This window comes from Myotis yumanensis, unplaced genomic scaffold, assembly GCF_028538775.1.
Source record: "Myotis yumanensis isolate MYYU_CA2020_CCGP unplaced genomic scaffold, mMyoYum1.0.hap1 SCAF_6, whole genome shotgun sequence".
In the NCBI taxonomy this organism is placed as follows: Eukaryota; Metazoa; Chordata; class Mammalia; order Chiroptera; family Vespertilionidae; genus Myotis; species Myotis yumanensis.
The window spans coordinates 76,496,187-76,521,348 of record NW_027223757.1 but is presented as its reverse complement, the minus strand read 5'-3'; the positions used below and the strand labels follow the sequence as shown (position 1 = coordinate 76,521,348).

Genomic DNA, 25,162 nt, shown 5'->3' with positions numbered 1-25,162 from the left:
TCATAGTCCATGTTTCCATTTTTTTATTTCATTTTGAATTCCAAGAGAGATGCAATCGAAGGAGACTGAAAATCTGATTTCATATTGGATCTTAATGAACAAGAATAAATTGTAACTAAATCACCTCATGGTAGTTTATTATTTGATTACTTGCAAAAGCTTATTATTGTCACAAAATCCAAGGTAGAGCATTTCACTGTTGGATAACTTCCTGCATGTGCTAGGAATCCATGCCTGCTTTATTTAAATCTTGAAAAGCTCCCTGGTTGCTTTTGAAGCTTTTGGGTCTGCGGGAGGCTTCCTCTGACTGCCGGGCTGCAGAAACTTCTTCACAGGAGGGAGGTTGCTGATCCTGGTTTTCAGGGCCTGCAATGCACAAAGCACAGCCTCAGATGGAGACACAACACCCACCGCTCATTACACAGGCCAGGGAATCTGAGGACAGACCAATGGAGTCCCCTCCATCAGCACCAGCAGGGGGCTGGGAAAGGGACACCCAGCAAGAAAGGAAGATAAGGGGAAGGAAACACAGCTCAATAGCACTTTCCCCAGAGACAGGATTCAGTTCACAGTCTTCTTCCCACATGGAAATCCTGTGGATTCTCACTCTTGTGCAGACAAGGAAGACTAATGTGACTGTCAGAGCAACACAAGTAAAGGCTCCAAACTGGAGAAATGAATATGTGGGACAACTGGGCTGGAGCTGAAGATAGAAAATATAGAAGGCCAACCATGTGGACAGTCAAAAGCAGTTGAGAGAGAAAGAGAGAGAGAGAGAGAGAGAGAGAGAGAGAGAGAGAGAGAGAGAAAGGAGGGGCTCTGGGGAGAAAACAGCGTCTGAGAGAAGGAGCAGGAGCTGAGGGAAGGAAATCAGAGGAAGGAGATCTGCTCACACAGACTCAGGTAAGAGACCAGGACACACGGGGGAGGAAGGGAATCCCTGAGAAATGAGGACAGAAACTGCATGGAACAGGGCTGAGCACAGAGACGCTGAGCCCTGGGTCCCTCTCATTGTGAAAGACAAACTATTCTCCTTGGGGCAGCATCCACCTCCAATTTCCTTGGTAAAACAAGATTCTTTTTTTTTTTTTTTTTCGCTTAAAGTATTACAAAGGGTATTACATAAGTGTCCTTTTTTCCCTCCCGCCCTTGACAAGCCCCTGCCCTCCCTTACCCCCCAGTGTCTTATGTCCATTAGTTATGGTTATATGGGTGCATACAAGTCCTTCGGTTGATCTCTTACTCCCCTCCCTCCTGTCCCCCAACCCTCCCTGGCCTTCCCACTGCAGTCTAACAATCAGTTTGAGGCAGCTCTGCCACTGTATTTATTATTGTTCAAAAGTTTGTAATGGTCTTAATTATCCATGAATGAGTGAGATCATGTGGTATTTTTCCTTCATTGACTGGCTTGTTTCACTTAGCATAATGCTTTCCAGTTCCATCCATGCTGTTGCAAATGGTAGGAGTTCCTTCTTTTTAACAGCAGCATAGTATTCCATCGTGTAGATGTACCACAGTTTTCTAATCCATTCATCTACTGATGGGCACTTAGGCTGTTTCCAGATCTTAGCTATGGTGAATTGTGCTGCTATGAACATCGGGGTGCATAGATCCTTTCTGATTGGTGTTTCTGGTTTCTTGGGATATATTCCTAGAAGTGGAATCACAGGGTCAAATGGGAGTTCCATTTCCAATTTTTTGAGGAACCTCCATACTGCCTTCCATAGTGGCTGCACCAGTCTGCATTCCCACCAGCAGTGCACAAGTGTTCCTTTTTCTCCACATCCTCTCCAGCACTTGTCGTTTGTTGATTTGTTGATGATGGCCATTCTGACAGGTGTGAGATGGTACCTCATTGTTGTTTTGATTTGCATCTCTCGGATGATTAGTGACTTTGAGCATGTTTTCATATGTCTCTTGGCTTTCTGAATGTCCTCTTTTGAAAGGTGTCTATTTAGATCCTTGGCCCATTTTTTGATTGGATTGTTTATCTTCTTTTTGTTAAGTTGTATGAGTTCCCTATAAATTTTGGAGATTAGGCCCTTATCAGATATGACGTTGGCAAATATGTTTTCCCATGAAGTGGGTTTTCTTGTTGTTTTGTTGATGGTTTCTTTTGCTGTGCAGAAGCTTTTTATTTTGATGTAGTCCCATTTGTTCATTTTCTCTTTAGTTTCAACTGCCCTAGGAGCTGTATCAGTGAAGAAATTGTTTTGGCATAAGTCTGAGATTTTGTTGCCTTTGTATTCTTCTAGAATTTTTATGGTTTCCTGTCGTACATTTAAGTCCTTTATCCATTTTGAGTTTATTCTTGTGTATGGTGTAAGTTGGTGGTCTAGTTTCATTTTCTTGCATATATCTGTCCAATTTTCCCAACACCATTTATTGAAGAGACTATCTTGGCTCCATTGTATGTTCATGCCTCCTTTGTCAAAAATTAATTGAGCATATTGGTTCGGGCTAATTTCTGGACTCTCTATTCTATTCCACTCATCTATATGTCTGTTCTTGTGCCAGTACCAGGCAGTTTTGAGAACAGTGGCTTTGTAATACAGCTTGATATCCGGCATTGAGATCCCACCTACTTTGTTCTTTCTCAGGATCGCTGCAGCTATTCGGGGTCTTTTTTTATTCCAGATGAATTTTTGGAGAGTTCGTTCTAGATCTTTGAAGAAGGCCATTGGTATTTTAATGGGAAGTGCATTGAATTTATAGATTGCTTTGGGTAGTATGGACATTTTAATGATGTTGATTCTACCAATCCAAGAACATGGTATGTTCTTCCATCTGTTTATGTCTTCCTCTATCTCTTTTTTCAACGTCCTGTAGTTTTCTGAGTAGAGGTCTTTTACCTCTTTAGTTAAGTTTATTCCTAGGTATCTTAATTTTTTTGGTGCGATGGTAAATGGGATTGTTTTTCTAATCTCTCTTTCTGAAAGGTCACTATTGGTGTATAGAAATGCCTCAGATTTCTTGGGGTTAATTTTGTATCCTGCTACATTGCCAAATTCATGTATTAAGTCTAGTAGCTTTTTGATGGAGTCTCTAGGGTTTTGTATGTATAATATCATGTCATCTGCAAATAAGGACAGTTTTACTTCCTCTTCTCCAATTTGGATGCCTTTTATTTCTTCTTCTTGCCTAATTGCAATGGCTAATACTTCCAGTACTATGTTGAACAGGAGTGGTGAGAGTGGGCATCCCTGTCTTGTTCCTGTTCTTAGGGGAAATGGTGTTAGTTTTTGACCATTGAGTATGATGTTGGCTGTGGGCCTGTCATATATGGCTTTTATTATGTTGAGGTATGATCCTTCTATTCCCACCTTTCTGAGAGTTTTTATCAAAAATGAGTGTTGGATTTTGTCGAATGCTTTTTCTGCATCAATTGATATGACCATGTGGTTTTTTTCTTTCAATTTGTTTATGTGATGTATCACATTTATTGATTTACGGATGTTGTACCATCCTTGCATCTCTGGGATAAATCCTACTTGGTCATGGTGTATGATCCTTCTGATGTACTGCTGGATCCGATTTGCTAAGATTTTGTTGAGGATTTTGGCATCTATGTTCATGAGGGATATTGGCCTGTAATTCTCTTTCATTGTGATGTCTTTACCTGGTTTTGGTATTAGGGTGATGCTGGCTTCATAGAATGAGCTTGGAAGTGTTCCTTCCTCTTGAATTTTTTGTAGTAGTCTGAGGAGGGTAGGTTTTAGTTCTTCCTTGAATGTTTGGTAGAACTCCCCTGTGAAGCCGTCTGGCCCTGGGCTTTTGTTTGCTGGAAGCTTTCTGATGACTGCTTCAATTTCTTCCATAGTTATTGGCCTATTGAGGTTTTTAGATTCTTCCTGATTGAGTTTTGGAATGTTGTATTTTTCTAGGAATTTGTCCATTTCCTCCAGGTTGTCTAGTTTGTTGGAGTAGAGTTGCCCATAGTATTGTTTAACAATCATTTGTATTTCTGTGGGGTCTGTTGTTATTTCGCCTCTATCATTTCTGATTTGGTTTATTTGGGACCTCTCTCTTTGCTTCTTGTTGAGCCTGGCTAGGGGTTTGTCAATCTTGTTTATCCTTTCAAAGAACCAGCTCTTGGTTTCATTGATTTTCTGTATTGTCTTTTTGGTCTCTATTTCATTGATTTCTGCTCTAATCTTTATTATCTCCTTCCTTCTGCTCACTCTGGGCTTTTCTTGTTGCTCTCTTTCTAATTCTTTGAGTTGTAGAGTTAGATGATTGACTACCATTTTTTCTTGTTTTTTGAGATAGGCCTGTAGAGCTATAAACTTTCCTCTCAGGACTGCTTTCATTGTGTCCCAGAGGTTTTGGATTGTTGTGTTTTCATTGTCATTAGTGTCCAGGATGTTTTTAATTTCTTCTTTGATGTCATCAGTAACCCAATCAATATTTAATAACATGCTATTCAGCTTCCAAGTGTTTGAGTATTTTGGGTTGTTTTTATTGTAGTTTATTTCTAACATTATGCCATCGTGGTCTGAGAAGATGCTTTTTATGATTTCAATCTTCTTGAATTTGTGGAGACTTTGCTTGTGACCCAATATGTGGTCTATTTTTGAGTATGTCCCATGAGCACCTGAGAGGAATGTATATTCCGCAGCTGTGGGGTGAAGTGTTCTGAAGATGTCAATTAAGTCCATCGGATCTAGTGAGTCATTTAGGATTGCTGTTTCTTTGCTGATTGTTTGTCTAGCGGATTTATCCAGTGATGTCAGTGGTGTATTAAAGTCCCCTACTATGATTGTATTGTTGTCGATCTCTCCCCTGATATCTTCCAGAAGTTTTCTTATGTATGTGGGTGCTCCTGCATTGGGTGCATATATGTTTACCAGGGTTATATCTTCTTGTTGTATTGATCCCTTTAGTATTATGAAGTGGCCTTCCTTATCTCTGGTTATGGCCTTCACTTTGAGATGTATTTTGTCAGATATAAGTATTGCTACCCCAGCTTTCTTTTCCTTTCCATTTGCATGAAAGATATTTTTCCATCCCTTCACTTTCAGTCTGTGTGAGTCCCTTCTAATGAGGTGGGTCTCTTGTAGACAGCAGATGTATGGGTCATGTTTTTTTATCCATTCAGCCACTCGATGTCTTTTGGTTGGAGCATTTAGTCCATTTACATTTAAAGTTATTATTGAAAGGTACTTGTTTGTAGCCATTTCTTTTTGTGTGTGTGTGTGGCTGTTTTCTTTCTGAGCTTGATATTTCTTCTTTTTACACCAGTCCCTTTAGCATTTCTTGCATGGCTGGCTTGGTGGTGATAAACTCCCTTAGCCCTTTTTTGTCTGTGAAGCTTCTTATTTCCCCTTCAATTTTGAATGATAGCCTTGCTGGATAGAGTATTCTTGGATTCAGTCCTTTGCTTTGCATCACTTTGTAGATTTCCGTCTATTCTTTTCTGGCCTGATGTGTTTCTGTTGAGAAATCATTTGATAATCTAATGGGAGCTCTCTTGTATGTAACTTTCCGTCTCTCTCTTGCAGCCTGTAAGATTCTCTCTTTATCCTGAACATTTGCCATGGTAATTATGATGTGTCTTGGTGTGGGTCTTTTCGGGTTCACCTTGTTTGGGACTCTCTGGGCTTGTGTGACTTTTTTCTTCCCCACCTCAGGGAAGTTTTCTGATATTATTTCTTTGAATAGGTTTTCTAATCCATGTTCATCTTTCTGTTGTTCTGGCACCCCTATTATTCGTATGTTGTTTCGTTTCATGTTGTCCCAAAGTTCCCTTAGGCTCTCCTCCTGTCTTTTAATTTTTTTCTCCATTTGCAGTACAGTTTGAGTGTGTTTTGCTTCCTTGTCTTCTAATTCACTAATTCGGTCCTCCGCTTCTCCCAGTCTACTGTTGATACTTTCAATGGTGTTTTTTATTGCAGTTATGTCGCTCTTCATTTCTTCTTGGGACTTACTTAAGTTGTTGATTTTTTCATCTGTTTCTTCTAGCTTCTTGCATAAGTAGTTGAGTTTTTCATCTGTTTCTTCTTGCTTCTTGAACATCTGGTGCATGTACTCTAGGAACCTTATTCTGAATTCTTTTTCTGTCATGTTGCATATCTCTGTCTCACTTAGCTGCTTTTCTGGCAAGTCCTCCTTTTCTTTCCTTTGGGGGTTTCTTTGTCTACCCATGTTTGATCTCACTGACATGACTAGTTGTTGAGTCGTTCAGTGGCTGGACCCTGGGTGGCAGTGGCTGCTCCCTGGGTGGCAGTGGCTCCTCGGGCTGTGGTTGCTCCTTGGGCGGTTGTGGTAGCAGCGGCTCCTCTGTTGATAGCAGAGCCTCTGGTGGGTGCTGTTCACAGTTGTGGTGGCTCTTCTGGCTGGTGGAGGGAGGCTTCACACACAGCAACTGTTCCCCAGGCAGAGCGTGTGGTGATCAGGAGGCCGCTGTTGCTTGAATCTGCTTTGGGGTAAGTCTAACCTTTCTGTGGAGGGGTGCAGGTCTCCTCTGGCCTCTTGCAGTCGCGCTGCTTGCGAGTCGTTGCCTCCGGGTTAGTAGCCGATCTCTGGATGCCGGTAACCGCTTCCCAAGACGGCGCGGTCTCGCCGCTGCACTGGCGCCCAGGGGGAAGTTTCGACCTCAATCTCTAACCATCCGCATTTTTTAGGAGTTCTCTGTCTTTCCTGGCTGCAGACTGTCTCTCAGCTGAACCTCCCCAGCTTGATCGGGCTGATTGTTACCCGTTTCAGCTGCTCGCCCCTATCTGCTCCGGGACATAGCACCAACACGTCCGTCTAAGCCTCCGCCATTTTCCGAATCCCCAAAACAAGATTCTTTTCCTGCCTCAGACCAGGGCCTACGAGAAAATTTTGTAGACCTGGGGGCAGCGGGGTGTGGACAATGATGCAATCATTACATGGCCAGTCCAAGAGCCCAGATATTAGATTCCAAGATGGGAGAGGTGGGTTCCCTCCCGAGGCTTGTGAAAGGGATCACCTTCAACAGTGGGAAGTTGGCCAGAAGGCTGGGGTCAATCTCTTCAACATAGTAGATAAGTTCAACCAGGTGAATGTCAGCCCTGCTCAGCCTGTTGCCAACCAGGTAGTGTTGTCCATGGCTCTTCAACACCTGGTGAATTGGAGGGAGCAGGTTATGAACACAGGTGCACTCAGGCTGGGTCCCCCTGCTCCTGCCCAGGTCTCTCCAGCCCGACTTCCCATCTGGGCTGTCTCACTGGACAGGTGCAGAGCATCAGACCACATTCATCTCCCCTGACTCACTGAGACAGAGAGAAGCAGGTCTTTGCCGTTCCTTCCTCACCCCTCGGCTGAAGCCCAGGCAACCATCTCATTTTCCCATTCCCACATCGCTGGGCTCCCTCTGTGCATGTTGGTCTGGCCAGGGCTTGCACTGACTGCGCTGTGTTTCTATGTGCTACACGCCTGGAAGCCTCAGCAGCCCTGAGATTTCAGGACTTGCCTCTCCAGGCTGTTCTCTCTCTCCTTCGGGCAAAGACTCCATCTTCATGACATCCTTCCTCAATCCCAAGAACACTATTTCAGAGTCTATATTTCTCCTCTTGTCTGCTCATCTCATTTCCTGGTCTACTTATGTAGGAACTGAAATAATCCTGGACCAATTTGAACTCACCATTTCTCTTACAACATTGTCTCTTACTCCTAAGCCACCTGTGCCTCTCAATAACATAAGGAGAATTTGTTACAATTCACATGTGAACAGCCTATGGATGACTGCAGTTGCCTGTAACTTACTTTTGAATGCATCAAAAAATAATGTTTGATTACAGCAGGGAGGATGGGGAGATATATGATTAAACAAACATAATTATAAAATGTTAATTTTTAATCTAGGTGGTCAGTATATATGAGTTTATTGTATATCTCTTTCAACTTTTCTGTTTCTGTTTTTTATAATTAAATATTGGAGAAATATGTGATGCTTATTAAAATCATTGCAGCAATGTGGAAATCACAGAGGAAAAACACATGTGGACCACTGACTAAAGATAACATTTTGGCAAATACCCGTTCAGACTAGATAGATAGATAGATAGATAAATAGATAGATAGATATGAATGGATAAGTACTTAATGACTACAATAAAATATCAAATGCTATATTGTTATATGCATTTTGCATTCATTCACGTGATCATAGGGCTCTTTATTCATGGAACCTTTTGTTTTCAAAGTATAGATATACCTAAATTGCAAAGTCTGTTTAGGTTTTCATCATGGGAAATGTGCCTAAACTCTTAGCATCACAAGGACCAGGAGAGTGTACTAGTATGTTCTTATTAATACCAAATTCTTTGCTATTTGTATAGAACCTCACACACAAGCAACAAATTAACATTTTTTGAGTGAATGAATGATTTAATATTTAATAAAAATAAGTTCCTCAGTATTAATGTTTTTATTTCTATGTAAGCCTCATGTATCCCTTACAATCTTTTTGTAGTTGTTGTTCATTATTTTTATTTAGCACTAGTGGCCCAGTGCATGAAATTTGTGCATGGAGTGGGGGTGTCCCTCAGCCCGGCCTGCACCCTCTCCAATCTGGGATCCCTTGGGGGATGTCCGAATGCCGGTTTAGGACCGATCAGACAGTTGTACATCCCTCTTGCAATTCGGGACTGCTGACTCCTAACCGCTCACCTGCCTGCCTGCCTGCTCACCCCCAACTACTTTCCCCCGCCTGCCTTCTCACTTCCAACTGTCCCCCCTTGGTGGCCTGATCTCCCTAACTCCTACCCCACCCGCCACCCTGATCACACCCAACTGCCCTCCCCTCCTGGCCTGATCGCCCTTAATGGCTTCTGCCTCCACCCCATCATCATGGTTTTGTCCAGAAGGATGTCCAGAAGGTCTCCCCAAAGGTCTTCCAGTATAATTAGCATATTACCCTTTTATTAGTATAGATGATTTCAGGGTGAAATATTTCCCTTTTACCTTCAAAGAGAAGCATTATCTAATATATGTATTATGTATATTGATGGAACTTTATTTCCTTAGTTTTGAATGACTTCCCTCAAAAGTTTGAGAGACATATCCACAAAATTTGTAGATTATTTATTCCTTAACGTCTTTTTATCTGTTTTTTCCTCCCCATCCCACTGCCTTTCTCTCTGTTTAGATACATCCCATCCATCACAGAAACACTACCATATCCTCCTGGTGGGCAGTTGGGGTCATGTTGCCTGTTGTCAGCATATTTTCCAATGAGTTGCTTCCCTTGTGCTCCTCTTGGATGCAAAGCCCCTGCATGGTGCTCTGCAGGATCTACTCCAATCGCTAGTATGGCTCTAACTGTGGCCATGAAATGCCATCAAAGAGAGAATTCTAAGTCAGGTCCTAGTAAACTGAACTTTTGCTGACAGATTATAACTTGGGTATTACTGGTACATGTCCTCCCCACAGCTGATTTTGATAACATCCCTGGAGAGCCAGGGTGCTCCATCAGTGGTCAGGAGGGCCCATTGGAAGTGAAGGTCAAAGATGCAGGACTGCCCAGGCACCAGTTATCTTTGTCCTCTAGTCTCAGTTCCCCAAACACTGACCAGTCCACTTACCTTTTCAAAGGCTGGGAAATAACGATTTGTTGTTCTTTCTCTGATCTTGGTCATGTTGGCATCTTTTTGATCGGGTGGGTATAGTGGGAAACGCATGGTCATTTCATTCAAATCTGCAATACCTTCTGAATACATATCAATCCTGAAAGACAAAAATGACCCAATTTTCAACTGTCACCTGTCTTACATGTTATAGTTTAAAAATGTAAGAGAATGGTGTATTGGGAGATGGCAAAGTGATTCACCTCCATTGGGTGAATTTTTATATACCAGTCATTCAAGCTATGATTTTCTTTTAACTTTAACATTTCATATCAAGGTGGTTATCTACGTCTAAAATTTTTGTTATGCCCATGACCAAATATACTGACAGAGAACATCAGTGAGGTGTCCAGAGTCACAGGCATAGAGAAATGGTGGAGTCACTGCAAGTACCCACTGAGATGCTACCTAGGGTTTGCCATCTCTGCTGTGGTTGGTTCTGGGCACAAACTCCATGTGATCCATAAGGCTAAAGGCCTGCCACCTGAGGAATCAGCAGAGAGTCCCTGGTACAGACACCTCAGTCATGTCCCTCTCCCTCTCTCATCCTGTTATACCATCCAGGCTCCTTTATATGCCCAATATTAGCAGTTTTTCCAATGAGTTCCCATAGAACACAGTCCCCAAAGAACACAGTTCCCAACCCTCTTCATGTGCTGTTTCTAAACTTTGGCCACATTTGCAGTGCTCAAGACTCCACCTAAAACATCCCCTGAATGGGTGCGATCCTTTATATATTAGTAGTGCCAACCAGTGCATATTATAGAGGAGTTTTGTTCTAAACTGGGTTTTCTACAATACTTATAAATATACCAGCTTTATTGAAATACTATATTTACACTCCATAAATATCACCCTTTATGTAAAGTATACTATTCAGTAGCTTTTAGTACATTCTGAAATCTCATCACATTCTCTCATTCCAGAACATTTCCTATCATGCCCAAAAGAAATTCCGTGCTCTTGACTGTCACTTTCTATCTCCCCAAAACTCCTTCTACAGGAGATCACACACTACTTTCTGTTTATATGGATTTAAATGTCTGGACATTTCATATGAATGTAATCATTTCACATAGAGCCTTTTGTGTGTGGTTCCTTTCATTTTGTATACTATTTTTAAAGTTCATTTATCTTGTCACCTACATCAGAATTTTGTCCTCTCTATGGCTAAATTACATTCCATTGTATAAATATCGCACTCTGTTCATTCATTCACCAGTTGATGGACATTTCTATTGTCTTCACTTTTTAAATATTGTGAGCAATGCTGCTATGAACATTTGTGTGCATGTTGGGGAAGGTCATCAAGAAGATGTGAGTGTCATTTGACCCGCAAGCTGGACCTGGGCAATTGGAGGCTCCCCACTCCCTCCCCTGTGCTTGGAATGTGCTCTCCACATGCCTTCCCCAGGACACAGCCTTGGGATAGGAATGTGGTGATAAGACCATCTGGACTTGGTATGTGAGCCAGTTGAGGCCTCTATATAACCTTTTAAGATCTTGGAAGGTGGATTCAGAAAACTACTCGTCTTGTGGTCATGAACAAATTTCCTTGTTTATTAAACCTGCCACCTACCAATAAGGACTGGAGGGCCTTTTTCTGCAGTGTCTCCCTGCCCTTCCCAGATGGGAGCCAGTTTCAGATTTCACCTGAGGGCTCCCAAGGAGGTCTATGAAGCCACAGTACAAGGTTTAGTGGGGATGTAGTGTTTATTATCTTGGGCACATACCTAGAGGTGGAGGTGCTGACATAGGATAAGTCTATGTTCAACGTTTCGAGTAAGTGGTACCAGTTACTTACAAGTTTTAGTTTCAATCATGTGGTTCCCTCTCAAAAAGAAGGAGAACACCCCCACCCCTCCCAGATGTAGCTACCTTGAATAAATCTGGCTGCTTCAGTAAAAAAATAAAATAAAATAATAATGTTCTAAGTAAACCGGGCCTCTTGAAAACCTGCCTCTGCTAACCCTTGTCAAGAGTCGAGTCCATACAACGGGCTGGTGAGTTAGGTTCCTGGTAACTATTCCTGTAATTTCTGGAACTTGAGAATGAGCCCCTTTGTGTCCTTTCCTTCCCCAGTCTTTTCTTTAAAGGCCTGAGCACCTGGAGTCCTGACTCCACCATCCTCCTGGCTTCATGGTTCACCAGTGTTTGGAAAAGCCTGTCACTCCCTGTGCTACCTCTGTGGACTGAGTCTTCCTTTCTAATCCCACTGCTTGATTCCACTTCAAGTGGAATCCCTCCTCCTCATGCTCCCTGCTGGCCTGGACCTCAGTCTGTACCTCAAAGGCTCATGCTGCTGTTGGTCATGATCCCCAACACAATCCTGATCATTCAAGGAAGAATCTAAATTGTTATTAATTGTTTATTTAAAAACAGAAGAAATACCTACAGGGCTCTCTCCTTTATGTCTGTCCCATACAGGTTGTGTTTGGCGGCAATGTAGTTGAGAATGGCTCTGGTCTGTGACAGCTTCATCCCGTCGATTTCCACCATGGGCACTTGCTGGAACATCAAAGACCCATCTTTTGAAAAGAGAAAAGAAAAAGTAGAGTGAAATGTCTAATGGATCACAGTCTTTTAAGATGAAAACAAGTTTGTTGAAATTATCAGGTAATACTTTAACAAAATGGCATTTTGTTCTTAGTTTTTTACAGTCCTTTTTCTTATCGGTCTGCTTTTTATTTTTTAACTCATTATTTTATTTACCTGTTTATTTCCATCAGATACATGGTAACTGCCTGTATTTTTTGCGATTGATTTATCTTTGTGGATATTTTTAAAAGAAGCTGGAGAGAGGCTGCAGCAGGCTGCCAGCCCGATGGCATTTCAAATGGGAAGTTCCCACAGTAATTCTTGCGGTGTTCATAGCATTTAAGGCAGGTTTTGAGAGAGATTTTTTGTAGGGATCTCTTTCCCTGACTTCAACATCTGCAATATTGCTAGGACATTACCTTGCAACAAACCATAGAGATCATTCAAAGTTACTGCTGGGCCTATTTCTACTCTCTTCACCCTGATGCATGTGTTTGAGTGTCAGTGGATAGGTGGGGTCCTGAGCAGACACAGCTCCTCACAGCGGGTGTAGAAAGGAGGAGAAGCAAGGAGCGGGCATTCCAGGTCACAAGGGATGATTCCCTGGTAAATATAAGTTCTAGCCCTTCCTAGCCCTGAGTGAGTGATGAGACCTGCTCAAGGAGCCCCACCCTTACACTTGAACTACTTTTCTTCCTCTTTCACCCACCCTCCAGCTCCCACCATACACACTCATAGGCATTGCCTAGTGCAGTGATCAGCAAACTCATTAGTCAACAGAGCCAAATATGAACAGTACAACGATTTAAATTTCTTTTAAGAGCCAATTTTTTAAACTTAAACTATATAGGTAGGTACATTGTTATTAACTTAATTAGGGTACTCCTAAGGCTTAGGAAGAGCCACACTCAAGGGGTCAAAGAGCAGCATGTGGCTCATGAGCCGCAGTTTGCCGACCATGGGAGTGTTCAAACCTCACTATTGCATTTATTCCCTCATCAGAGGAATTTAGATACATTGTCTTACCATTTCTTAATTTTTCCAAGTCTTCTGGACTTTTCAAAAATTGCTCTTCAAACTAGAATCAGAAAGAGTAAAGGAGTTCTTGTGATTCATTCCATAGCATTACAGAACTTTTACCCTTAGATGACCTCTGTCTGGTACATCATATGGAGGGGGTAAGATTCCTGAGTTTGGCATGGTACACAGAGGAGTACAATTATGCCATTTGGAAATTCAGATTAGAGCCATCAAGAACAGAACATGAAGCAAAATAAGCCAGTCAGAGAAAGACAAGTATCACATGATAGTGTCGAATCTAATGAACAAAATAAATTGATGAACAAAACAGATCCAGAGACACTGAAACATGCAATAGAAAGATGTATTTCAGAGGGAAGTGGCGGGTGTGAGGGGCTGGAAGAGTTTGACCAAAGAATTTATATATGGTTAGCCCATGGACAAACAATAATGCAGGGAAGGCCTTTAGGGAGTGGGCAGAAACAGGGTGGAGCAGGTTATGGGTGGAGGGTGGAGGGGGGTAGGAGAAAACATCTGTAATACTTTCAACAATAAAGATATTTTAAAAAGAGGACAGAGCATGGCTTGCAGCACTTAACTGCTCACACTTGGAGGTTCCTTTCACCTCCACCTGCTTTTACCTCTGTCAATGGTCAGGTCATGATTTGGGAGGGGAGTGTTATTAGAGGGAAGGGACTGGAAAGTTCTTGTAGTTATGGAGTTTTGATATCTCAGGAAAGCCTTTCTCTCCATATGAGACGGGCCAGGAAATTGTGTGTCGCCCAGCGTGGAATATCCATGGGCCCATAACCATCTAAGATGCTGTCACCAAGATGACAATTACCTCATTTCATTTTATTTTATAGTTTAAAAGGGCTATTTTATGATAAAAGTTGTGGTCTCGAGCTTGCTCAGTGGAAGAGTCTATTGTGGATCTACATAATTCCATTGGGGAAGACCTGATAGGTAGTGAGTTATGTGTGCAGGAATTTATAAAGCTTCCAGTGCAAGACAAACATAAAGGATGGAGGATGGTCATCAAGGGAGGGTGGCCAAGGTAGGATGGCATTGGCTGGTGTGATGTTGCTTGTGAGGCTAACGGAGATGAAAATGATTGTAAAGATCTACCTTTGGGAGCACAGAACCCAGGAATGCTCACCAAGATCCTTACCCCACACCCCCTTCAGTAAAGCTGGGATGGAGCAGAGGAAGCCTGAGATGTTCTCAACATCACCTCCTAGTCGCCCTCCTGTGCTGAACTCATCCTGCCCACAGGCTCTGAACACACCCCTGAACCCCAGAGCTGAAGTCAGGGTGGATTTATGGAGAGGAAAAAAAAGCTGCATGGCACTATTTGTAGTTTTTGTGTACTTCCTCACTCATGAAATTAAGAAAGAGCCAGGCTCAAGTCCCCATGTCTTCATGAACCAATGAAGAAAGTATAATCCTGGCTCAGGTAAACATGTTATTATGAAGCTGAAGGAAACACATTAAAGCTCCGGTCTCACCTCACCTGAAACCCTCCTTTACTGTTCTGACTTATGGGACAAAATTTCCTGAGTTCATCCATGCCTCCCTCTCCTGAAAACCCTCAGAGTTGCTGAGTCACTCTGATGTGGACTGAGAGAAAAGTGTTTTTCTCATTGACACCTCTAGAGGGCAGAGCTCAACAGATGCCACAGAAACCTACCAATTTTCCATGCAGAACCTGGCATTTTGACACTGTAAATCAAGCATGTCAAACTCAAAGGCTAACTCGGGTCAAATAAACAAGGTTTAAGTTTATGTGGGTCACAAAAAAACAAAAGCTTCCATTTTCATAGAAACCTAGGTTTATTTCCATAGAGACATGCTGAATACAAAGGGCTGAAATAAATGACTCATCATTAACATAAAATAATAGAACATTTTAAGAAAAAATTAATATTTTTTCTTGAACATTAACTTACCAGACACTGAATAACTGCACAAATTAATAAGCGTAACGCAAATAAACTTATTTTTCTTGTTCTCCGAAAGCGAGATATTTTCTGTTGCACACACCAAACAAGTCAGTACAAGACTAATGATGTGGCAATCGGCTGCTAGAATATTTGCTGCTAGTATTAGTGGAGAGAAATGGTACCACTGCATGTAAGGCGGGTAAGGGAAATGAATGCAACATGATTACAGTAATCAGTCATTAGCGAACGTTGTAGTTTTTTATTAATAACTAGAGGCCCAGTGTACAGATTTGTGCACCAGTGAGGTCCCTCGGCCTGGCCTGTGGAGATCGGGCTGAAACCGGCTCTCCGACATCTCTCGTGGGGTCCCGGACTTCGAGAAGGCGCAAGCCAGGCCGAGAGACCCCACCAGTGCACAATCAGGGCCAGTATCGATCGGCCGACCCCACCAGCAGTCGGAGCATCTGCCCCCTGGTGGTCAGTGCACATCATAGCGTATGGGCGAACCATTGACCGAATGGTTGGACACTTAGCATATTAGGCTTTTATTATATAGGATTATGTATAACAGGATTATCATAAAAATTAAAGTTATGAAATTTTTATTAAAATGTTTCTTACATACTGTTATACTGGCTGGGCCACAAAAATATTCGTTGTGGGCCACATGTGGCCTGTGGGCCGCGAGTTTGACATTCTGGCTGTAAATGCTTGGATGTCCTCCTAGATGCCCCCATGCCTCCTTTTAATCACCTATTCACTTGTCTGCGTCCTGCCTGGAATGCAAGCTTCCTGAGGGCAGGGACCTTGTCTGTTGGTTCATCTGTGTATCCCCGGAACCAAGCACAGAACCTGGCCCTTCAAGGTGCACAACACAATCATAGCTGAGTGCATGCCTAAATCTTTAACAGGCAGCTTGTTATAATCTACTCCTCTCCACTTTTGTGGTTATATCTTAATTTTAATTACATTACATTCTAATATTATCGTTTTTATCCTTTTATTATAAAAATTTCTAGCATGTACAAAATGAAAGTACAAAGATCCTCTTTGTATCCATCACCCAGCTACAATCATTATCACACAAGCCAATCTTGTGTCATCTAGATGGCCACCCACTCTCCCTATCTTGTGAAAATTCGAAACAACCCCATATAAAGGATCATTTAATACTTAACTCTTTTATATTTCAAATCATTAGATTTATTATTAAAATAACCACAATATCACACATAACTAAAAAATTAACAATGATTTTAATATCCTGTAATATTCAATCAATAGTTGTATATGTGTCAAATATATTACTGTATATTAAAATCAAATAAGGTCCATAAATTATGTTTAGTGGCTATTTCTTTTGTTTCCTTTAAAATTTTCGTGTACTCTTACAATGGCAGGATTTTTAAAAATTTTATTGGTCAAATAGTCCAATTCCTTCCTAATATGCATAATATTTTTATTTAAGGCAAAACCATTCACAGGCCATCTAGTATGGAAGTCTCCTAGCTTATGTGAGAAAATACTTTAATACAGTCAATTTTGGATTCAACTTAAGATGACAGAACTCAGAACCCACCTCGACTCCAGCTGCAGCCAGGAGCCACCTGATGGACTCCATTCTGCCTCGTGCATTGAAGTAGTGAAGCTTGGGCTTCCCAGCCATGTCGCAGCCTCCTGGTTTCTCTAAACATGAGTGAATGCATGAATGAATGCATGCATGAATGAATGAAACCATAGAAGCAAACTGTATTTTATGGTGTACATTTGAACAGAAGGGTGAAGTATCTGCTTTCTTAATGGTGGAATTGGTAGGGTCCCATGAGGTCTTCCTTTGCCCATATTCTCACCCAATAGTGGCCATTGGTGTCAAATTGCACCAAGTAAGTCTCAGGTAGCCATTTGTCCTCACTCTGAGGATATAAACAGAGCAGCCTGGATCCCACACAGGAGAAGCAAGCCCGTGAGGGGCCTTGAAACCAGAGGACTTAATGACAGGGAGGAGGACAAGGGAGCAGAGTTAGTCCTCTGCTCTTTGGCTGTCCTGCTGCTCTTGTTCAAATGCATGAAGTGGGGCTTAGTCCTGGCCTGATAGTCACCAAAACCTTCTAAGTTCTCTCCACACAAGAAGAGGTTCATTCCTCTTTCATATAGCAATTCTATATTTTTCCACTGCTGGATGAATTTTATATTCCATATAGAAAAAGGAATGTTAGTGCATTACCTTTATAGTACATGGAAAGGAACTAACACGTGCAGTGTCTACCACATAACGGACCCTTTCTAATTTTTATCCTTATTTAATCTTGGTAAAAATGACTTGAGGTAGATCTTGTTATTCTAAGGTTATAGTTGGTGTTTCTCATGGCTATAGAGGTTAAGCAACTGGCCTAAAGTGGTTAAGCTATCATTTGAACACACTTCAAAAAAACTTATATTGGACACCAAAGTCTTGGAGCTTCTCTAAAACAGTATTTTATTTCTTTATTGATTAATGTATTACATATGTGTCCTTATCCCCTCATTGGCACACCCCTCCCCCTGATCTAAAACAGTATTTTGTAAACTATGAATTGTGATCCCTCAATGTGCTGTGAAATCAGAACAGTGGGTTCTGACCAGCATTTTCCATTTGAAATATAATAGGAAATATCAGTGTGCCATATGTAGTAAGTCTTACTACATAATTACTAAATAAAATTTTAAGTTTAATTACACTTACACTGTGTGTGAGTGTGCATATGTGATTGTATGCTCTGGTTTGTTGTGAAAGGTAAGAAATTCATTAGTCTGGGGTCAGCGAAAGAAGTCTGACAGCTGTGGCCCTTTTCTAAGGTTTCTCTGCACCACTGACATTTGGAGCTGGATAATTCTTTGCTGTGAGGGGCAGTCCTGTGCATTGGAGGATATTTACTTTAGCAGCATCCCTGACCTCTACCCTCCAGATGCCAGTAGCATAGTGCCCTGTCCCTCTCTCCCATCATGACAACCCAAAATAAAACCAGGGGCAAAAATCACCTCTGGCTGAGCACCACTGCCCTGTTCCAAGCTGGGACAGAAGCACAGAGATGGGAGGAGCCAAAGAGAGCTCCTCACATAATGACTGGGAAATTCCAGCAAAGGTCTTGGGCAGGTTTTCTCAGGGATGTGAGTACAAAGGCACAGAAGTCATTAAAAAGCAAAGATTTGCTCTTCCCAAAAAAGGCCAGAGGTGACCTCTGAAAATGGTTCGCTGTTCACTTGACCCAGAAAACCCCACAAAATTATGGAAATCAAGAGGGTCAAATCTTCGTGCTCATTGCCCAGGCCATCAAGGTTATGCATATTCAAAAAGCCACCAAGGATCTGAAGGATGCCACTTTATAGAAGCTGTGTATGCCATTCCGTTGTCACAGTGGTGGAGCTGGTAGGTGTGCCCAGGCAAGAATTCAGTTGCCTAGACTTAGGGGGGGACAATTTCTGTCCCATTCTTAGTCACTAGACCTCTACTCAGAAAATGTTTTTAAGCATTTTTGCACGATTTTGTGGTTAATTTCTTAGCAAAACATATATGTCTTCAAGCAATAGTTATATTTTTTAAAAGATACATGAAATTTAAATTTTTATATGTCAAAAGGTAACTGTAAGTTAACATTGCAATAAAGCAATAAATTCTGCCTTTTCTCAAGGCTGCAGCCAACCCTCTGTTTTCTTAAAGTGTGTAAATAAAGCCCTCTGTTTTCATTCCCTATTTAGCCTTTCTTACAACTTAGAGAACTACAGCTTGGGGCCACAGGTGTCCTCAGTAAATCTACAAATTCCTGTTTGAAGAGAGAGAACTCTGAGAGTAGGGGAGGAAGCCCACTCCCTTTCTCAAGCTCCCCCTTCTTAGGAGAAGCAGCACTTCTCATTCCCCTCCCCCTGATCTAATTGTTGCACAGTCCCTGTCCATCCTTATAAAAACCTCCGTCAGCACTCAGATCTCAAGATGGTGTTTTGAGGACTGAAGAAAGTCCCCCATCTTCTCAAGATACCAGCACTCAAATAAACCCCTTTCCTTTTTCACCAGCACCTGTCTCATGAGTTTGGCTCTCATTGCAAAGGCAGCCAAATCTGGGTTTGGTTACAAAAAGAGTTTAAATATTCCAAAGGATATTTATTTATTTATTTATTTATTTATTTGCTTCTTAGAACCTTGTTTCTGGGTGACATGTAATATATTTTCGCTTTTTAAGTGTTTCATTCAAACTTCCTCAACTAACACTCATGGAGCAGCTTCATGTATCAAGCAATAATGGCTCTTTGGGAACAAGAAACAAGTCTGATTTGTTTCTTCCCCTTAAGGGACTTAAGCCTGATCAGAAAAATAAGCTTGTTGACAACTGGAATTCTGAGGCTTTCCTGCATGAGAACTCTGTTTTGCTCTTTTTTATGTTGACAATTCTCCCAGGGTACTACTGACTCTCATTAGGTTGCACCCTACTGGGTAACTTCATGCGCCTTCTGAAAACTAATGCTCCATTGATGTATGTAGCTCTCCCCTCAAGACTTCCCCAATTATAGACCTAGAAAGGGTCTGAGAAGTAGGCTGGTCCTTCAAGAGTGTAAAGAATATGCTACACAACAAAGAGAGGGTCTGATTTGCCAGCTAGCTGGTTAGTGATAAAGTCTAACTTAGATCCCAATTCTCCTGACATTCCGACTAGTTACTCCCTATTATTCTACTAGTATATTACCGAATTTTCACAGCCTGCAGAAATCAGTTTCTTTGTTGCCCACTAAATAAGTGAGTTTCCCGAGAAGTTGTCGTAGTACATAGTGTGTTCAGCACAGTTCATTGTTCAACAGGCCGTTTGCTCCAAGTTCAGTACACTCTCCATGTGACATGGCATGGGTAGATTTCTCAAAAGCCATTCCTTTTTTGTTTTGTTTTGTTAGGATTTCCCTCATAAGCCTTGCCATTTTACAATATAGAATTATGGAATGATTAAATTATAAACTGGGATCATGGTGATGAAGTAGCCAATCCTGATTATAAAACACAACATTGTGCTATTTAAATGGAACTATCAAAGCAGTAGAACTTTCCACATAGTTGAAACACAATGGTTATGCCAAAAAGCTTTGGCAAGGTAGCCCAGAGGAATACTTAACTCGGCGAATAGAAGGAATTTGCGAATCCCAACTGTCAGACTGGGAACCTCACAGCTCAAGAGAAGGCCATTATTTTCTTAAGTTTGTCTAAGATGTAAAGCCAGAGGCACTTGACTTCCTATTCTAAAGTCTCTATACATTTAGATTCACTAGTCAGTTTGAGTCTTTTCTTTATAAGAAACCCTTTCTACCCTTTGGTCAAAAGCATTAAAGAAGGAAAGGAAGGAGACGGAGGATGAGAGGAAGAAGGAGGGTTAGGGTGCAAGGTGAGGAGGAAGAGAAAAAGGAGCAGGAAGAGATACAGGGGAAAGAAAGATAAGTGCTTAATCAAAAAGTAACTCATATAAACAACAAGCTAATATAAGAATTCACTTATAGAGGAGTAAGTTCAGATTCTGATTGGCAGGCATTGCTGCCAATTGGTTTCCCAACAGGAAGTGATGGTTCAAGAGGCACAAAACCATTGTCTTATATTTTCTTCCTGTTGCTCAATGTGTGCCCTGCCAAATTTAAATTCAGTACCAGTGTGTGTTGTCTACTGTATGAACACACTAATGCATCATTCATAATGGCGAAGCGATTTTAGTGTAAGCTCACATGCTCTCCCTGGAACTACAATGGTTGCATTTTCACATTACCGGTAATAATAACACTCTTACTTTCCCCATATTATCAAATTCTCTGCCTTCATTTTCAAAATTCTTGATTATTATTTTCCTTTAAAGACCTGGCCTGAGGATCTAATAAATAATGCTTGAATTGTCTCCTGAACACACAAAGAAGGCACAATAAGACATAGACTACCCACATAAAATAACACATTCTGAAGAAATTTCCAAGTGAAACGGACACAAGAAAATTTATAGAGATGTGTAAGGTCAGTACTAACCTATTAAGTTCACGCTGTCTCTCTGCTCAGCTCCTCAAGCTCACAGCCTAATATCTGTGTTAGATGCTTAAATATTTTGACAACCCTCTCCCTCCTAAAGGGGTGGAGTCCAATAAGGTGCAGTCACTCCCACAGCCTCCAGCCTCCACAGAGTACAATACTAGACCTGAAAGCAAAGGACAGCTTAATGTTTCATTTTAAGATTATCCATAAATGTACAAAGAAGGGATTTCAGGTGTATTTGGTTGCCCAATAGGTCCGTGGCAACCAGGCTTCTATTAACACTGCTGCTTATGTAGGATTTCATGAAATTTGCTGTAAAGATGGAAAAATGTTATGGGAAAATGTGTCACAGAAGGGTAGTGTCAGACAAGAGGATAAGAAAGAGAAAATAGGGAGATAGCATTATAAATTCATAACAAGGACTGAATGATGAATACTGTTGTAACCCAAATTCTCTAGGCCCAAAAAATCTGTCTGAGTTATCTAGCAGTGGGCAGGAGGAACTCAGCTGCCTTATCTGGGCCTTGTGTAGGCCCCTTCCTTAGAGATTTCACTTCAGCATTTCCTCAGGCCTCAGGACCCTTGCATGTGCTGTTTCTTTTGATTGGAACGCTCTCTTGTCCCTACTCTCAGGCATCCTGTGCTTCCTCTGTTAAGTAGTTATGACCTTATCTGTTTAATATCTGTGTGTTCTTCCTCACCCCCCCAACCCCCATTTACTGTGAGCTGCCAAGTGCCCATGCCTGACACTACATGGAAGAGACTTCATAAGCAAATAAAATACATATAAATATGTATAATGTATCTTTCTATAGTGAAAAATTTCTAACAGATATAAATGCAGAAAGACAAGTATAATGGGCCTTAATGTACCCATCACGTTACCACAATAGTCAGCAATGTTTTGAAGCAAATCCCATTGTATTGCATCAATAAATAATTTAACATATATCTTTTAAACTTTGGTGAAATTATTTATGTTACAGAAAAATTGCAAAAGTGGTGCAGAGTTCCCAAATACCCTTACCCCCGTTTTGTCTAATATGAATATCTTACATAACCATAGTAAAATGATCAATCCAGGAATCTGATATCGATATAATACTATTAACCAAACTCCAGTTTTACAGGTTTCAGCAGTTTTTCGACCAGTGTCTTTTTTTCAGTACAGGATTTTACACTGATTAGTTGCCATAGTCTCCTCCAATCCGTGACAATTCCTCAGTCTTTCCCTATCTGCTGACCTTGGGGCTTTAGGATAACACTGGTCTACTGTCCCTCAACATGGCTCTGCCTGATGTTTCCTCGTGATTGATGTTATATGTTTTTTTTGCAAGAATACTACAGAAGTTATGCTGTTCCTATATTGGGACATCACTTCCGGACATAACATGATACTCAAGACAAAATATTTCTTATTAACAATGAAGCTAAGCTTGATCCTTTGACTCAAGTAGTGTCTGGCAGTCTTGTCAGCTCTAATGTTCCTATTTGGAATTAGTACATATTTTATAGGGAGGTACTTTGTGATTATGCAAGTATTCTGTTTCTAAATGAGCTTTCACCCACCAACTTTAACATTCATTAGGGATCTTGCCTACAGCAAATGTTCCTATAGTGTTTGCTTAATGGCGATTTTCCTCATTCTTTCTACAGGGAGCAATTGAAATTCTCTTGTAAGAAAGAGCTATCTCTTCTCCTTTATTTATTTACTCATACTTATAGCAGCATGGATTTATGGATATTTTATCATAAGTGAATGATCTAAGATTTTTAATAAACATTTTATTGTTCCAGCTTTGACCTTTGGGAGATACTTCAGGTTGGCTCCTATGTCCTTTAACACAAGTTTCCTCCCTTTTTGGGTAATTCCATATATTTTCTGCCCCAAAGATGTTTCAGGATATCTAGTGTTTCCTCTACCCCAATCCAGACTGGTCAAGCAGGGCTAGTGAATGTGCCCAGGAGGAAGGCAAGAGGCCCCTCCACGTCCAAGGCTGTAATTGGGCTGGAGCTCAGGGTGAGGAGGGATGTGAGGAGGCACCCTTGCAGGCATGGGAGTCACTGAAGGAGGTAAAGAAGGTGGTGATCCTCAGACTTGCATCTTAGAAAAACTGTTACTGAACTAAAGGGGTTCATTTGCCTGTGTGCATCAAAGCCCAATCAAATGCAGCAGGTTTATTAATTGAGGAAATGGCGCCAAGCCCAGAGTCTCAGGTGAGCAAATGCTCAAAGATGTGGCTTTGGATGGCTTCTAGTGGACACATTATGAAGGGGAAGAAGTCATTAATCATGATGACTAAGGGAGTTAGGGTCGTGGTCATGGTCATGGTTCTAATGATTGGTCGATGCTAGAGTAGGGGGTAGTTATCGTTGCATCTGGTCCTAATGTCAGCTGTAGCATTGCTCTGTCTGGTTTCACGAGGGTGTGGTTGGTGGGCTGGTTCTGCTTTTCTGGGTCTGGAGCTGAAACACAACTGAGGCCTAGATGTCATGTCTAGTTTGGCTGGCACTCTGTCTCTGTGGTCAGCAGAGAGGCTTTGTTCCTGAGATGGTTTGATTCTGACCAGAACCTCATTGTTTGGAGGACTTAATGATTAAGGAAATGGATGTGGGGGGAGAAAGTGGGGATGAGCCAGGGTGCTGGGTAAGCCAGTTTGAATCAAAGAGAAAGGAATAGAGTTTCTGCATGGTTACCACCACTCTGGTTGCAAGAAGAGAGCAGACCAGAGGGCAGTGAAGCTGCAGCTGGGGAGGTTACTGGGGTGGTGGAGGTGAGAAATCATGAGGCCTGATCTCGGGCAGTGGAAGAGAGAGACGGGCAGTGGAAGAGAGACAGGCATGGCAGTTGGGAGTTGCGTTGCCATGGCTCTGTGTCATCCAGGGGCCGGCAAGGAGAGGCAAGGCCCCTGTGTGGACACCTTAGATGCCAGCGCTGCCCGAGCTCCAGGGAGGAAACGGAAAGGAGGAGGAGAAGCCTGTGGAGCAGACTCTGAGTCTGGTTTCTGAGAAGCTGAGTTTGAGGGGACCGAGGAACAAGATGCTGGAGATGAGCTGTGGGCTGTCAGGGGCAAAACCCTGTGGCTTCTGAGCTGAAATAAGGTAACCTGGCCAGAGGCAGGGGCAGGGCTGTGTGCCCAGCTCGGAATTGGTTTCTCCTGGGTCAACCCCGGAAGAGAGGAAGCCCTGAGATCTCCCAGAGGGAGAAGGAAAGATCCTGTAATACAGGTCAGTCTCGCTCATGACATGGGTTAAGTTCCTGTCAACTTGGAAGGCAACTCACATCCTCCTTCCCTGGGACATCATCCCCACCCCTTCCCCCCAAAGCAGACCAAGAGCAGGCAGCTCCCTCACTGGGGACCAGAAGGGTCCCGTGAAATCAGAAGCTGAACTCCAGGGGCAGGTGTCTGGGGCAGGTGGGTGGAGGGGAGAGCTCTGTCCAGACCTTTCTCCTGGTACATGATCAGTGTACCTCTGCCTTCTGGACACATCCATCTGGCTGCCCCTCAGGCAACTCAAACTAACCAAACCACAAACAGAAATCGGGTTTCCATTCTGAGATTGGCCCTGCTGGCCCACAGCGTTGCCCAGGCTGGAAGCCTGCCATATCCCTGACCCGCTCTCTCTCTGCGAATCCCCATTTCCCCTTCACTCTCACTCCAACTCAGCTGCTTCTCTCCACACCAACCCATCTTCCAGTGAGGGCTGCCATTGTCTCTCCTGCATTTTCCATAGAACCTTGCACACCAGACTCTTTGACCAGACTAGGTCCCTGTGGTGCTGTATTCCATCTTCCATGTGGCAGCCAAAGTGGTTTTTCTTTTCTCTTCTTTTTGAAATATAATTGACCTTCAGCATTATATTAGTTTCCGGAGACAACATAATGATTCAATATATGTATACTAGAGGATCGGTGCATGAAAATTCATGCACTCAGGGGGAGTCCCTCAGCCCGGCATGCACCCTCTCACAATCTGGGACCCCTCAGGTAGGGTCTCTAGGTCTCCCCTCAGATCAGGGCCTATCAGGGCTTTCCTTCCTCTGGC

General features: G+C 42.2%; 1 protein-coding gene across 2 annotated transcripts; it reads right to left on the bottom strand.

Moving 5' to 3' along the window:
• Positions 1–13: 13 nt before the first annotated feature.
• On the bottom strand, positions 14–21,170 carry LOC139012441 (glutathione S-transferase A1-like). Of its 2 annotated transcripts, XM_070418424.1 has the most exons (7): positions 21,114–21,170; positions 16,671–16,777; positions 13,155–13,206; positions 11,986–12,118; positions 9,549–9,690; positions 6,953–7,084; positions 14–366 (listed from the first exon to the last, which is right to left on the bottom strand). In XM_070418424.1, the coding sequence occupies exons 2-7, from the start codon at positions 16,755–16,757 to the stop codon at positions 244–246; spliced, it is 669 nt and encodes a 222-aa protein (XP_070274525.1). In that variant the 5' UTR covers positions 16,758–16,777; positions 21,114–21,170; the 3' UTR covers positions 14–243. The 2 variants fall into 2 exon arrangements, with proteins under 2 accessions (XP_070274525.1, XP_070274526.1); XM_070418425.1 differs by lacking the exon at positions 6,953–7,084.
• Between the last annotated feature and the right edge of the window lie 3,992 nt (positions 21,171–25,162).